The sequence below is a fragment of the Nyctereutes procyonoides genome, unplaced genomic scaffold (assembly GCF_905146905.1).
Source record: "Nyctereutes procyonoides isolate TBG_1078 unplaced genomic scaffold, NYPRO_anot_genome, whole genome shotgun sequence".
NCBI classification, from domain to species: domain Eukaryota; kingdom Metazoa; phylum Chordata; class Mammalia; order Carnivora; family Canidae; genus Nyctereutes; species Nyctereutes procyonoides.
Genome location: NW_026575051.1, coordinates 67095659 through 67112215, shown reverse-complemented (window position 1 = coordinate 67112215; position 16557 = coordinate 67095659). Strand labels below are relative to the sequence as shown.

General features: G+C 45.0%; 1 protein-coding gene across 4 annotated transcripts in view; it reads left to right on the top strand.

Annotated features, from left to right (window-relative positions):
* The window catches only part of METTL24 (methyltransferase like 24), a 97338-nt gene that overhangs the window by 21185 nt on the left and 59596 nt on the right, over positions 1-16557 (top strand). For 3 of the 4 annotated variants that reach the window (XM_055330165.1, XM_055330166.1, XM_055330167.1), the window contains exon 2: positions 13616-13714. The exons of the other annotated variant lie outside the window; for it this stretch is intronic. In XM_055330165.1, the coding sequence (XP_055186140.1) occupies positions 13616-13714 (99 nt within the window). The remainder of the gene's footprint in view (positions 1-13615; positions 13715-16557) is intronic. 4 annotated transcript variants of the gene reach the window in all.

Below are 16557 nucleotides of genomic sequence, written 5' to 3'. Positions count from 1 at the left end.
ACCCCGGGATCACGCCCTGAGCCAAAGGCAGACGCTCAACCACTGAGGCACGCAGGTACCCCAAAATGTTGATTGTTAAAAAAAATTTTTTTAAGGCAGAAAACAGCATAGCTTCTTGAGAAGCAAGCATAATGGAAGTGATGGTCGTCTCTTCCACTCTCCTGCCTTATCCATGGTCCTACTTTACGTTTGTGTTTTTCCAGCGACGCCCTGACATTAGCCTCGCATCAAGTAACTAACGTATCCTGTGCGCTTGTGGAATCTCTACCACCATTTAGTTGGCAAGGTGAGTAGAAGCCTCAAATGGAAAGTCACCGATTCACAGTAATTGGCCAGTTATGTAGAAGGTGATTAAAACAGTGATTAGCAAAAAGTATGCAGGCCGTCTGTTTTAACTCGAACCACGCGTGGGCATTTGTTTGCCTGTTTTGTTGTGAGTGTGGCCTCTGGCTGGGGTGCTGGCCTTTCTTGCAGAAGCCCATCTCAGCTGCATCACACCTTTCCAATTTTGGTTTCTTCAAAGTGGGGCAAGAACTTAACGCTTGTGGAGCAACCTGTGATTTTGTGATTCCACCTCACAGTTACTTCACTCGTACCTCATGCAACAGCATTTAAAAATAGTGCCTAATTCTTTAGTGACTTGGTTTTCTTTCTGTGCACAGATTTATCTAGATTTTACCTATATTTTAATTAAATTATAGAGTAACTTGTACAAGGGATATAAACTGGTTTGGGAATGAACCAAGTGACACCTGGTGAAAATAGAACTAAACCAGTAGCAGCAGGAGAGCACGGGTAGAGAAGATGCGGAGTGTCCGTTGATCTGACGGGTTGGTTTGGCAGAGAGATTAACAGTGCTTCCATGATAATATATGCTGAAGAAAATAAAAATTGTGCACCATATTTTAGAGTTGTTATTTATTTGTAAAACAGATTCTTTCAAGGAGGAATGCATTTATTTACCTCTATGAGAATCTACACAGCATAGTTGTGCAGGTGGAATGTTGGGAACAGGACAGTTACGGTCAGAAGGCGCATCCCTGCAAGGCTTTGTGGGATCGGCCTCTCATGACATAGTTTTCACCTCTAAGTGAACACTTCTTCTGCATTTAACAAATAAAACTTACAGTAGCAAGTATTTATAGATTATATGCCAATGGTCTTTGGAATTATGAAGACAAACTTTCAATGTAGTAGAAGAGCTCTGTGCTCTTTATTTTTTAAAAGATTTTATGTATTTATTTGAGAGAGAGTGTGCCCGAGTTGGTGGGGGCAGAGAGGGAGAAGGGGATCCTTCCCTCTCACCCCCCATCCCTCCAGCCGCCCCCTCCCCCCCCTCGAGCTGAGCAGGGAGCCTGATGCAACCCTGGGATCCTGACCTGAGCTAAAGGTAGATGCTTAACTGATGGAGCCACCCAGGCACCCCGCTCTGTGCTCTTCTTAACAAATAGGATGATTTCAAGGTATAGAACATGTATAGGTTTAACTTAAACTTTATAACTGGTATGTAAGTGGTTACTACCCTTTTTATCTATCAGGCATTTAAGTTTGTGGCACCTGAGTGGCTCAATCAGTTAAGCATCTGCCTTTGGCTCAGGTCATGATTCAGGGGTCCTGGGATAGAGCTCCGCGTCGGGTTCCCTGCTCAGTGGGGAGTCTGCTTTTCCCTCTCCCTCTACCCTTCTCCCCTTGTGCTCTCTCTCTCAAATAAATAAATAAATAAAATCTTTTTTAAAAAACAAAAAGAACATTTAGGGTTAATAACTTATTTCCATCAAAATAAATAAATAGTATTTATATTTAGCTGGGTTAAGGTATTACTATAAAGCCCAGGGAATTTCCCTCCTTTCATCCAAAGTAATAAAACATTGTCCTCCATCCCCAGAATTATATCATGTTCTTTTCTTCTTGGCATTTAAATCAATGTAAAAATGTCCCTGGGAATCATTTCTGTGGGGGACTGTAAAAGAAGCAAAACACATGATGTTCTCACAGGTTTGTAGTCCAGTTAGAGAAACCAGACCAACGTACTTGAAACAGATTACACCAAACATTTGATTAAGTGTAAAATGAGAAGCACAAGCAATAATTGCTGAAGGACCTGCTTTGCATAGTTTATTTTGCACATAGTAAAAGCTTGAGTGATTAGGAAATTTGGGGGAAGTATGTGGGAATAAACAAATGGAATTTGAACTGAAATAGTGAATAAAAGAGAGAATCGTGAGTAGGAGAATAAAGGTATGTTCAGGACAGGATGCACTTAGAGAACAGAGAGGAGGATTTGTTATGTAAACCTAGAAAGTCCTGTAAGTTCCTAAGAAGTCCTTATGGTTTCTATCTGAGCACTTTCTAACTTCTTTGAGTTTTGGCGAATTGTCTTTGATTGTACTTCTTTCCCTATCTGAGAATGTCCAGAAAACCCATGGTCTGTTCTAGCCTACCATTCAGTCTCTGATGTGGCATTGGGAGGGTTCAGTGGGGATGTGTACATAACAACAATGATAAGCATCTTTTACCTTGTGCTTTTAAGTACCTGTGTCAGTCAGGATAGGATAGGTTATGCTGCAGTAACAAACATCCCCAGAATTTCAGTGGATAAAAATAACAAGTAATGTCTATATCAACAGGAAATCTAGGTATGGGGAGGATAAAACTTTGAGACCTGGGGTGGAGGCAGCACGGTGTAGCAGAGCAGGTATGGGACTAGTAGCCTAGAGGTCTGGCTCTGAGTCACAGCCCACCTCCTCCTACCTTTGTGATGCTGGTATGTCGTTTCACCTCTCTGACCTTGACTTTCTTCAGTCATTATATAAAGGAGTTGGTCTAGCTCATCCTTAAGTTCTCTGATTACAGTGATTCTCTACAAGTATGAGACAAGTAAAATTTAAAGCTAGAAGAGTTCCTGTCTTCTGGATTCATGCTTGTTTTTAAAACTCTTTCAGGATTTTTTAAAAAAGATTTTATTTATTAATGAGAGACACACACAGAGAGAGAGGCAGAGACACAGGCAGAGGGAGAAGCAGGCTCCATGCAGGGAGCCCGACGTGGGACTCGATCCCCGGTCTCCAGGATCGCGCCCTGGGCTGAAGGTGGCACTAAACCACTGAGCCACCCGGGCTGCCTTTTTTTTTTTTTTTTTTAACGTGAGGAGTGTTAGTCCTTCTTTCTCATACCATTGAGAAATATGGTCAACATTTTCATCAGCTTAGATCTGCTGTTTATTTGCACAATTCGTCCCCTTTACTCTTGTGGTTTCCACACTGAAATGGGAAAAGGGGACTGGGCCAAGGTCGTCTGCCACTTTAACAGTTTCGCTTCTAACCTCAGGGATTCTCACTCTCATTCACCAGAGAGCTCTGAGTCCAGAGAGTTCCATGGTGGCAAACCCAATAATAATAACTGACCTCTGAAGAGGTCTGTTTCTTTCAGCAATTTTTTCATGTTCCTGAAAAGGGCCACTTAGTGGTAAAGATTGTAGATCTTTCCTTCCATTTAGGTTTGAAGCGTAAGTGCTTTTGGTTCCAGAGTCGTCCAGCGAGCTTGCTCTGCCTTGTTTTATCCTGCTGGCAGCTTCCCACAGATGACAAAGAGACATTTATTGGGATGCTTCTTCTTGTCAGGCACTATAACTTACAGTGCATTCAGACAGAAGAAGAATGTTCTATAAATATAGAATCATGAGAGGAATGTCCCAGAACCGGAGTCTTATCTCTAATTGTCAGTGGGATTCACTCAGGCTTCCTAATACTATATCACAATCGAAAGGCCAGAGAGTGGCAATACGGACAATATGAAAGCGACAACAGAGTTAATAAAAGAAAACTTGGTGAAAACTGAGAAATACGTACCTACATGCGTGCCTACGTACGTAATTGTGTGCCACTGATGGCTCGTATTCGATGGGATGTGATCGCTTCATCAGGAAGCCGATGATGCCCTTGAACCATGTGGTACATAGTGGGTGGTTTGGCTGGAGTCCTGGATTCTGCTGTGCTCTTTTCCTTCTTCCCACTCTGGGCTGTCCTACTCATGACAGAGCCCCTTATGTCTTGCTTGCTTATGTCCTTTCTCGAAGGAGACTATTCCAGTACCATCCAGTGCCTACCATTGATTCCCAGGGAAGGTTTTTTCACTCCCCACCTATGTGCCGTGCCTTATGCGGCTGCTGTTCCCCCTGCTAGCCTCTGGGGTGGCTGCAGGGTGTGTGGCTCTGTGATTCAGAGGCTCACGGTAGCCTCTGGGATGATCCCTGTTCCCCTGCCCTTGGTGACTCTGGGTGACACATTTTAATTCTCTTTGGTAGTGAAAATCACATCTTGTTTAGAGTCTAGAACTAAAACACTCTCCCTGTAAAATTGTTCAGCAGCACCGAACTTTACCATTGATAGACTTTCTGCTCAACCTTGTGCCACAGAGCTTCCTTAGTGGCTCTCAGGCTGAGAGGCTACTGGGGCAACTGCATGGGTTGAGTGACAGTTTTGGAATCACAGTGAAGGAGCCTGTGGGGAGACCTGTGGTTTGGCTTGAGGTTTGAGGACTGACACGAGCTGAGAGCCACCAAAGAGGCCTTGGGCACCCCTTACGGACAACCTGAGTCCCAGGTGACCTTGTGGGGAGGATGGAGCTGGCTGTGCATGTATTGGCCCCTCTTTCCTCTCATACCCTCCCCCGTTCCCCTCTTCCCTTCTCAATTTCTTTCTCCCTATCCCAGTGGTTTTCCTGTCCTCCCCCCCACACCTCCCTCTGCTAACTCCACTTCTCCTTTGGGTTTGGCAGCTACTCAGGATCCAAGGCTCCTTGAAATGGGTTTATAGGGGTGCTACAGACTTCTACCTGAGGCTGATGGTTCAGGAACTGGTAAATGTTTGGGGGAGATGTTAACTGGATGGAGTTTTCTAACTGAAGTAAGTCCCTGAACTCTTAGCAGATTGATGTTGATTCAGATAATGATGTTAAGCTTCTCGGATTTTGAATTCCAGAAAGTCTGGGTCCCCTATATGTTTTGAATAGGGTGTGCGTATCTGTGGAAGTGTGCACGTATGTGTGTGTGTGTGTGTGTGTGTGTGTGTGTGAGAGAGAGAGAGAGAGAGAGAAACAGCGAGAGAGAGAGAGAGAGATTCCTTAAAAATGTGGTTAATGTTGTTTCTAAATCCCCATTTGTTTTCTTAGGCAAACTTTCTTGTATCATCTGACTTTCATAAGACAAATGAAACTCCTTCCTCCTTTCCTGGTTGATGTGTTGCCCCAGTGAGAAGCAAGATTTGACATTTGAGTTCCTACTAAGTATGCAGACGCTGTATGGTTTCTACATCATGAAAACAAATGAGAACCTTTGCATTTCACTGGATCTATCTAGGAATTTGGCTTCTCTTTCTACTGTCTGCAATAAAAACCTAAAATATGTAATGTTTTATTCGTTTAGCCATTCCTTTGTGGGTTCCTATCTCACCCAGACTTGAACTATCTTGTCACATGCAGAAAATGTGGGGGGATTTAAAGATGCCGGCTGAAGAACAAAACCCAGCTCAGACTTGTTTGGCATTTCTTTCCAGCTTAGAGATAACTTAGAGATTAAATCTGGAGCTGAGCTTCCTTGTGCTTAATTCCTTCCTAAAAGTTATCAGGGCCTGCCTGAATCATAGTGCATTTTTTTTTCTTGCCAGAGTTGATTTGATTTCTGTTTTCCTTGCCTCTCAGCCTCCACTCTGTGTGATGATGCAGAGGCCACAGATTGATGGGCAAAGGGTTCAAAACGCTGCTCTGGATTTGGGTTTCAGCATGTGTGCTGTCTGCTGCCAGAGGCAGTCAGCAGATGGACTTGGAGAGGTGGGACTGGGCCTTCGCGGGGTGGGGACCTCAGGCTGAGAGCTCCCCCCCGTGGGATGGGCTCTGCTTCTCCCCCCTCGCCCCCGACCCACTACCGAGTCCATCACAAGAGTAATAGATTTAGCTTTTGTTGTGTTTAGTTGTGAACAGTTTGCGTCTGATGTGAGTAGGCATGGATTTCTTTGAGTCTGTTTAGGGCTTGCTGAGCTTCTTAAGTCTTTAGGTTCATAACTGTTGTTAAATTTTGGCATCTTTCAGCCATTATAACTTTAGATCTATGTGTATATTTTTCTGCACTGCATTCTTTCTTCCTCCTCTGGCATTCTGGTGACTGAACCTTAGACCCCTTGATATTGCCCCATGGGTCCCTGAGATTCTTTTCTTTTCTTTTTTTTTTTTTTTTCGTCCCTCCAAATCATTTTTTTCTCTCTCTTGTTCAGAGTGGATACTCTCTGTTGATCAGTCTTCGAGTTCACTGACTTTTTCTTGTGTCATATCCATTCTGTTTCTGAGTCCATCCACTGAGAGTTTTATTTTGACTATTGCATTTTTCAGCTCTAAAATTTCCTTGTAGCTCTCTGTTCCTCCTATTTCTTTGCTGAGATCTTCTATCTAGCCACAGTTTCAAGAAAATATGCTCTTACTTCTTGGATTATTTCTATACTCGCTTTTAAGTTTTTGTTAAATAATTCTGACATCTGTGTTATGCCTGCATTGGCACCTGTTAATTGTCTTTTCTGCACACCAGTTGGGATGTTCTTGATTCTTCATGTGCTGAGCAGTTTTGGGTTATATCCTAGACATTTTTTATGTTATGAGACTCTGAGTCATGTTTAAATACTATAGATAAGGTCAATATATTTGTTTTCACAGACAATCTGATTGGATTCAGGCCTCAAATTTCAGCCAGACTTCAGGGGACTGTGATTTCAATATCAGTCCTGTTTTCAAACACTTTGCGATTTTTTTTTTTTAGATCTATCCCACATGCATGCCACCTGGCATCTAGTCTGGGACCTTGCACAGGCCTGTCATCTTGGTTCTCAAAGCCTTTGCTATTCTAACTAGGGTCCGATCCATGCTCCTACAGTTCAGGGGTGAGCCCAGGACTCCATAAACCACTTTATGGGGTTGCTTTCCTTTTCCACTATTTCTTCAGTATTATGCAGTTCCATGGTTTCAGAACCTCTGGCCAGAAAGTTTGGGCTTTAGTTACCTCTTCTCTGCCTGTGCTTTGCTGCATACGCCTGGCAATTGTGCCTGAATCTTTAGGCCAAGATGTGGGAGAGACAGAAAATACTCACTGGGAGTTCACCCCATTCTCTTGGGGTCACAGCCACAGATCAAAGAGTAAGCTTCCCTTCTCTCCGAGTTTTAGGTGCCTGCAGCCCTCTGCTTGGCTTCTACCACTGGATTGCCCAGGAGTTGGGATTCTAGAATGGAGAAAAGGAAGAAAAACAACAGGGGAAGATGAATTTTCCCCACATCCCTGCTGGAGCCTGAACTAGGGGGCTTCGATACTCTTGGTCTGTGCCAATGCCCACTGCCAGGGTGGGGCCACTTTGAGTGGAGACCAGGAGAGAGGACCCCAGAAGAACAAACAATGTGACCTCACTGCAACTTCAGCGGTACTTTGAATTCTGGTCTTCTTCTCCAATCTACCCACTGGTATTTACTTTTCAGATTCCTCCAATCACTGCTCCGTGCATTCCAGCCAGGTTTTATTGCTACATTCAGTATAAGACACAGGGTGGGGGTGTACTTACTCATCTTATCCAGAACTGAAACTGAGATTCTTTTTTTAATGAAATTTTTGCATGGGGTATCTGAATTTTAAATATCACTACAAAATGTGTAACTGACCCCCTGCCCTTTCCGAAGCAGGACTAACAGTGAGAAGAAGGCCCACAAGCATGCAGAGGGGAAGGTGTGTAAGCTGCCAGAGATGCACAGAGCCCTCCCTGCACACTCAGGCCAAGTCCTAAAAACCATGATTATCTAAGGGCATTACGGAAAGGCAGAGACTGATGCTCACATGCTCTCAGCTGCACCTGGACCCAGGTTCTGCCCCGGGCACTGTTTTCTGTGCCTCCTTCTCCCCTGGCCCTAAAACTCCCACCACTGCCTTCTCCTTCTAAAAAGGAATAAACAATTTCCTTCAATCATTGCTTCCTGCCCACTAACAGATGCTCCTAATTAGCACACAATTGCAAAACAAATAAATTTTGCTTGTTTTGGGTTTGTTTGTTGGAGAAAGCTTAGACTTCCCTAACATCAGCCCATCAACACATGCTCTGCATGTTGTTTAGTTTGATTCAAGGGCTCACAACCTGATTCTTTTCTATAGCATGACCCTAATGCAGAGAATCAATTGTTAGCCACCTCTCCCAACAGAAAGTTGCTGGTTCTAAAACCTGTCAGGAACTTACTTAGTGATGGGAATGTGTCTTTGGGAGTATTGAAACTATAAAAATACCCCCCAAACTCTACCAATTATCCAGCACAGTAAGGAAACTGACCATTTAAACCACTCATCCTATAATTTCATCCCTAAAGAACTGTAGCATTGAAACACAGAGTAACGGACCATTAGAAGCCTGCCTTTGGGCCTACTTCGTATTTTACACAAATATGTTAAAAGATGCTCATGTAACTGATGGTAGCATGGGCCTTGTTTGACAATTTCTTTTTTTTTTTTTTTTAAGATTTTATTTACTTATTCATGAGAGACAGAGGCAGAGACCCAGGCAGAGGGAGAAGCAGGCTCCCCACAGGGAGCCCGATATGGGACTCGATCCCGGGGCCCCGGGGTCACACCCTAAGCCAAAGACAGACAACCGCTGAGCCACCCAGGTGCCCTTTTCTGACAGTTTCTATGGGGCTCCATGAAGTCATTCATGTACGTGGGGGAACTGCCCGTGGAAGAGACGCTGTTACTCCAAATTTCAAGACAAGGAAAGCTCTTGCACGAGGCAGACTTGATGGCTCTCTTTCTGGGTCATGGGTGGGTCTGCTTTTCTTAATTTCTTTTTTTCCATGCAACCAGTTTTGCTTGGGGCTTGTGGTCTTGAAGTAAGACATTCCTATTACGTGCATAAGTGTAGGCTGGTAGGCAAAAGAGTATTTTTAAAACATTGCTTTATTTTTTGCATTATCTTTTAATAGTAAAATCTTGGAATTCAGTCTCTTTGGCTTGAAAGAATCCTTTTTTTTTTTTTAAAGAAACAAGTTTAACGCTGAAATCATAAATCGTAAAAATATCTGAGAACCCCACGGCTATGCTTGTTGTGGTCCTTTGAGCCAGGTCCATTATCTGTGTGCACTGGCTTGGACTGACTCAGTGATTTTTTTTTTTTCCTACCCTGTGGGATGCAGAATCTTGGATGTCTGCAAAACAGCCTCAGAACAACATGAGTTAGCAGTATATGTCTTTTGCTGTCCTTAATCTTACTTTTTGCAAATTTTTTCTCTGCACCCAAAACATACTAGAGGAAGCCAGTTCACTTTTCAATGCACATTTGCCTAGAGAAAGTGCCAGATAAAACCTTCACAAAGTGGGGGCTGCTGCTTCTCCTGGGAAGTCTGGATACCTGTGTTCCCTGAGCCACTGTCCATGCTGGGGGAGGGCCTCCTTTGTAGGAATGGAGGTTGGTGGTTCGGGCCCCAGGTCCCTGGGCTGCAAAGGAGTAGAGGGACCCTCATCCCTGCAGTGGCTCAAGAGTTTGGCTACTTCTCTGTGGCAGCTTATTGACATGTTAGCCCAAGTCAGCCAGGGACAGATGGACCAGCCCCGAATGACAGTGCAGCCACCCCCTTCTGCAGAAGCTGTTCCTTTATCCATCTCGGGAGGAAGCGGGGGTGGCAGACAGGACTGGGAATCCAGGTCTCCACTTCCTGGGAGTGCTGGGAGTAGCATCGTTCTGGCCACATGATATTTGGAGCATATGGCTAATAGTGTATGCTGGCATTAGGGAATTGTTTGGGGATAAAATCATAATTTTTTTAAAAGGTTTTTTGTTTTGTTTTTGCCTTGTTCTATGAAACACCAGCCATGGGTGTTTTAAGGTGCCCAGAAAATTCTGTCAGCGGGTTGTTGGGAAGGACAAATATTGATGTGTGCACTGGAGAATTAAGACAAATGATAATTGAAAGAGATGATAAAAGCAAGTGGTTTCCTTGGGGAAATAATCACGAACTGCTGTCAGGCTGATTCCAATAAGAACATTACTTGTATGTGAAATGTTTTTTAAACAGCTCAACCAGAGCATTAAGCCAGAGCACGTCCAGGGCACCTCTTGGCTGTGTGTTTCTATTATACCTTCACCTGCGATTCCTCGACTGAGCTTCAGTGTTCCAGCTGCCACGTTGAGCTTCATCATGGTCAACACTCAGTCGGAAATGAGAAATATCAGATTGCAATTAGGATCCTGAAGATAATCCTGTAGTTTCCCCACACAGCTTCACCATGTGGACTCATTGTTATTGATTTGGGAAGTTATTTTCGCGTGTTGACTCAGGTTAAGTGGCTCCTGCTGTGTTTAGGGTGTCTCTTTAACGAAGCCTTGGGGCTTCTTGCAGTGGAGACTGCTTTCCACAATCTGCATTTGTATTTTTTGGCATTTATCTTGGGGTTATATTTGGGCCAACCATCTCTTTGTGACCCCATTTGCCCTATAGAGACATCTGTCAGAGCCCCCTACAGACTGTGTTGCATTTATTGGGTTAAAGCTGTATTATTTTTTTTTAATGGGTGTATCATTACTTGAACACCTTATTTTTTTTAATTATTTATTTATTCATGAGAGATAGAGAGAGAGAGAGAGAGAGAGAGAGAGAGAGAGGCAGAGACACAGGCAGAAAGGAGAAGCAGGCTCCATGCATGGAGCCCGACGTGGGATTCGATCCCGGGACTCCAGAATCGGGCCCTGGGCTGAAGGCGGTGCTAAACCGCTGAGCCACGCAGGGATCCCTAAAGCTGTATTATTAAGTTATCCTGTATTACACCGTAACCCAGAGCCTGGCATGAGGCACGAATGCCCACTGAATGAATGAATGAGTCCCTGGTCAAGTGTCATTTACCTCTTTCCAAAGGAAGCTATGCAGGAGACCTTCTGTTTGCTTCTCCACTTTCCACTCTGGTCTTGTTTTACACCCCCCCCCGCCTCCCCCCCTCAGAGGCTAACCGTAGTCTCTCTCATCTCTGCCTCTTCTTGGCTTTGACAGTGTGGGTATACAATAGGACTGGATGTGATGGGATTGGCTTTGTTCCTTTATTGAATGCCTTCTCCATCCAGTTGCCCTCTCTGGGTTCCACAAATTTCTCTTCCTCCTCGTTCAGGCCTAGGATTTGTGAGGGCTCTCAGGTCCTATCAACCATAGGCATCGCATTCTTCTTATCAGTTTCCTTAAACCCTGGCCACACCTTTATAAATAGTCTTTCTTTAAATTCTTCTCAAATTCGCCAGTTGGAAGGAGCCCATTGTATCCTGCTAGAACTCTGACTTGCATTTGCCCCAGTCACCCAGATGACAAAGTTAGTTATAATCTAGATATGGTAATCTATCTCTCTTGCATTATTTTGAGTAAATGCTCTCTCCTAGGCCAGTCTGCCTCCAAATTAGAATCAACTCTATCAGGGGTCAGCAAACGACAGCCTTGTGGGCCAAATCCAGCCTGCAACCTATTTTTGTAAATGGAGTTTTGTTGGAACACAGCCATGACCGTTGGCTTACTTACTGTCTGTGGCTGCTTTTGAGCTGCGGCAGAAGGCCAGAAATTGCAACAAACTGTATGGCCTGCAAAACCTAAAATATCTGCTGTTTTACCCCTTACAGAAAGAGGTTACTGATCCTCGATTTAGAGGAAGACCGTTGTGGGTGGACTTAATCATTTTTATCAAGAGGCTCCTGGGCCAGAGGCTGGGGGCACTTGTGAGTGGCCATATGGTGGGGACATGGGGAGTTTGAACCCCAGGCCTAGACAAGTTTGCCCAAAGCACAGTGTTGTGGTAACTTGGTAAGGCACTCCGTCATTTGATGTCAGAAGAAATGTGACCAAGAAAAACTGGGAAGTATTTGTATTTAACTGTGCATGTAATTCATGATTTCATAATTAAATAATCTCCTGAAAAGAACTGCTTTCCCTAATGTTTCAGCCTTCCCCTGTCAAAGTCGGTTTATGTGTATCTGTCTCCCCCACCAGCCTGTACTTCTCGAGAGAGTCCAGGTTTTGTTCATATCTGTGTTGACCACTGTCTGGCACACAGTGACTGGTGCTCAATAATTGTTAGACCAAATGGTAATCCACATCTACTTCAGAGAAGAGGAAAAAAGACGGGGGACAGTGGTGGAAGGCATTAACTGGGAAGATATATTAATGTTCTCTGGCTTCCTCTGATGAGAGTCTTTGCCTGCTCAACCTTCACAGAATGGCAACAGCTACAAGGAAAGTCTGGGTTCCCAGGAAGGGTGCCCCTCGGGGCAGACTGGCTACGTGATTTGTGGGGTTCAGGGCAAAATGAAAATGTGAGACCCTTGAATCAAAAATGTAATGAAAGAATTTCAGGACAGCATCAGCAGAGCATTGAGCCTGGCACAGGCCCCTCTGAGATGGCACAGGGTGCACACCCAGGAAACTGGCAGCTGAGAAGAAGGTGGCCTGGGGGGGTTGGGGATCAGAGAGTGGCAGGGCGCTTAGCTACTACCAGAAGGGACAGACCTGTCTGGAACCTAATAATAATGTCTTACCTGGAACGAGGCTTATCACTTATGAAGTGTTGGCATTTGTCTCAGACCCTCACGCCAGGGCCGCTCCTCTTTCCTAAGCCCACACACCCGGCTGGACGCTGACCAACCTGCTTGCTCTCCCACTCCTCCTAGCTTTCAGTAGAACCCAGTCACCCAGGCCACCCCATTTAGGGGCACCCCCCCTCCGGTTTATACTGAAGCCTATCAGGGTTAGCCTGTTTAGGTATTTCTTGTTTGGGTGACAGGCAATTCTTGTCTCAATACCCGTCTTGGTCTGTTTGGGCTGCCATAACAAAATAGCACAGACTGGGTGGTTTATACACAATAGAGATTCACTGCTCCCAGTTCTGGAGCTTGGAAGTCCCGGGTCAGGGTGGCCAGCAGAGGTAGCTTCCGGTCAAGGCCTTCTTTCAGGTTGCTGCCTTCTTGCCATGTTCTCACATGGTGGAAGGGCTAGGGAGCTCTGTGGGGTCTTTTTTTTATGACTACTAATAGCATTCAGGAGGGCTCCCCCTCGTGACCTAAGCACCTCCCCAAGGCCCCAGCTCCTCATACCATCACTTTGGTCATTAGGATTTCAACCTATGAATATGGGGGAGGGGGGCACATGCATTCGGGCCATGGCAATACCTGAGTGAAGAGCATGCATAGTTCTGAAGCTCTAAGCTTTGGAAACTGTAGTAGATAGGGGAGTTTTTCTTCATATGGGGAGTGGATTGTGTGATACGAAGCCACAGTTGGGAGAGCCTCATGGGATCAAGTGGAGTTTGCTTTTGATCAGAAGAGTCAGATGTCCCCAGGCCTCTGTAGTCTTTTGATTAGCCCAGTAGCTGGGCTTTCTCAGGCCTTGTTTGCTTTCCTGTGACTGATGTGACCTTAATGACAGCAGCTCTGAACCAACTCCCCACTGCCTGTGTGCAGACATGTTCATTTTGCAGGCAGCTAAAGCAGCCAGGGAGCCTAGCTGATATTCTGTGTCCTTGTCACCCCCACCCCTAGCGCCTCAAGCCCTTATACATGGACCTGTTTTCTATCTTTCACAGGGTCCCCGGTGGCATATAGATCTCCAGCCGTGGGCAGGCCCTGCTCAATCCCTGGATGAAGAAGTCTTGAGGTTCCTGAGATACATCAGCACCCCCCAGGTTGTATTCCAGGAGCAAGTGGGTTTGGAAACACTGTGAAAGATACTGATACACCCTTTTTAGAGAAGGATTTGATCAGTGAAGGGGTGGTAAGGTTCTCAGGGACTCCTGATAGGGACTTGGTAGGGACACAGTTTCTGAGGCCTTGCTGCTTAAATTTATCCATTTACTTAGAGGCAGATAAGATGCCTTCCACTTGCTTCAGCATCTTCCGCCTTCCAGGGGTATCATCATCTTGAGATGTTTTAATGATTCATCCCGACGTGTTTTAAAGATCCACTTTAGTAAATTGCTTTGGAAAACCATTTGAAGCGACAGATTCATGCCCGTGAGTAGGCAGTCAAGTGTGTCACAAAACAAAACCATCATCTGGAGGTTCAAGTTCCATTTTGCATTTGGAGGAATCTGCCTTTTTTGCTTTTCTCCCAAGATGCTTGGCAGGCTGGGACCCACTAGGCCAGAGAGCAGAGGAGATGTTGCAGGCAGTGGTGTGAGAAGCTAACGAATCCAAAGGCACTCAGATCTTAGGGCATTTAAAATCATGATGGAGCATCGGCCTTTATCAGTGACTTAACACATTGTGGCAGCTCCTGCCTGAGCTGAGTCTGTGCGCCCCCGGCAAGTAAAGGGACATCCACTAAGCAGAGTCTATGGCTCTTGACACGTGAGTCGGGAGATTCTATTCTCATGTAGCCTGATCCTGGGGACAGAGAGACATAAGAGAAGATCAAGGCCCGAGGGACACTTAGCCCTGAACTGAGAGGTGTTGGTAAATTAGGAACTCACACTGTCTAGAAGATGCCTAGGCTGACGGGGAGGAAGGTGCCCCGGGAGCTGGTGTGGCACTGGAGGTCCCGGGCTCTTTTGCTGTCCCTTCAGCCCACTGGTTCTGGGCATCCCACTTCTCCTCCAAAACCTTCCTGGCAGCAGAGCTCATTTTTTATCCTTGGAGAGAATATGTTTCTAGATCTTTAGAAAGCTAGTTTAGGGGTAAAAGAAAGTCCCATTTTTCATATGATGCAGTCAGACAATGGGATTTTAGTTATCTGTCACCTAGACATGGAAGTAAAAGCTTGCTGAATTAATCATGAGTTATGAGATGATAAATTGATCCCTGTGCTTAACATAATTTCATCTTATTTTGCTGCTGCAAATTAATTTGGTGGACTTTCACAGACTTAATTAAAATGCTGAAATTTTAATTTTATAGTTGGGTTTTACATGAAGGACCTCTCGACTGTGACTTTAAGAAGCCCTTAAGGCACCAGAGGAAAATGAGAGGTGTTAAATTTATGAGTTGGATTTGAGAACTCTGGACTCCACCCCCCAAAATAAATTGACCAAGTACAAGTCTCCAAATTTTATTTTATATGTATTTCAGGTTAATGTTCTGTAACTTATAAAAGGCATATTCGTGAGGCATGAAAGGGTGTTATTCAAGCCCCTCTTGGGTTTTTCCCATGAGTTATAAATTGAGAGGAGAAAAATTTTGAGGGGAAAAGAAAAGCATCCTGCAATGTAGTCTGATGTGACCCTGGGCAATTTGCTTTGCTTCTCTCACTGTTCTGCTCTTAAAAAGGAAGAGAGTTATTGAATTATTTCTCAGGTTTCTCCCAGTTCTCTGAGCTGCACTGTACCCAGAGTAGCATAGGATCATTATTGACTAAGTGTCTTTGAGCACGTACTTTGTGCCAGGAACTGTGCCAGGCCCTGGGAATACAGTCTCTGGCTTCAAGCAGCTGACAAACTAGTTGGGAAGGTAGATAAAGGGCTGTATTATTCAGCTTGATGAGCGTGATGATAAAGGTTTGGTTGTTGGAGCTCACTAGAAGGATTTTCATCCTCCAGAAAAACTGAGAGTTCTAGACCTCACTGTGATTTCGTAATCAGGGGTCGATTACTCAGGTGAAGCACTATGGTTTTCTCTACTTCTAGGTCACTGGGAAGCCAGCAGGTGAGAGCTCGTCAGAGATGACACTGATTCTTTCTTTTTTTAAAAGATTTTATTTATTTATTTGAGAGAGAGCGAGAGAGCACTGGAGAGAGAGAGAGAGAGAGAGAGAGAGAGAGAGAGAGAGGAGAGAGCGCGCACACACAGAGGGACAGAGGGAAAGGGAGAAGAGGCTCCTCGCTGAGCAGGGAACCCGACATGGGGCTCGATCCCAGGACCCCGGACCATGACCTGAGCCAAAGGCAGATGCTTAACCAACTGAGCCACCCAGGGGCCCCAAAACTGATTCTAAATCAGAATCTTTTGCTAAATAGTGTTCCCTTCCCTTCTCTATGTAATGCAGTGGGTTTGGGGGCTGTCTTAGGCTTCATTTAGAACCCATCTTGACAATGAAAGCCTGAAAAACTGGAAGAATATTAGAGTCACTGTTACCTAAAATTTCCTGTTAGCAATCGTGAGTCATAACGGGCGGGGGGGGGGGGCCCTCTGAAGGTACTAAAGCAAATTCCACCCCCATCCTGTTATGCTGCTTTTTAAAATAATAAAAAAAATGATTTCCCTCAAATCTGTGTTCAAGCTTGTACAGCAAGGCCCAGCATTTGATGTGTTCATCACGGATGTATTCATTCCTCCATTCGGCAGGCATTTGTTGAGCACCTGTTCTGTGACCGGCGCTGACTAGGGTATACAACCTGCATCAAATATCTTTCCATACTGCCAAACAGCTAGGTTGCAAGAGGGTTGCGTGTTCTCTAATAGGGGGTGAACAGATGGGCGGGGGAGATTCCCCTGGCCAGGGGAGCTTGAAAACAGAAGCACAGGGCAGGGGACACTGTGGCATCCCATTGTACTGGCATGCAATGGGATGGCACCCCTGGACTTGCACATTGTA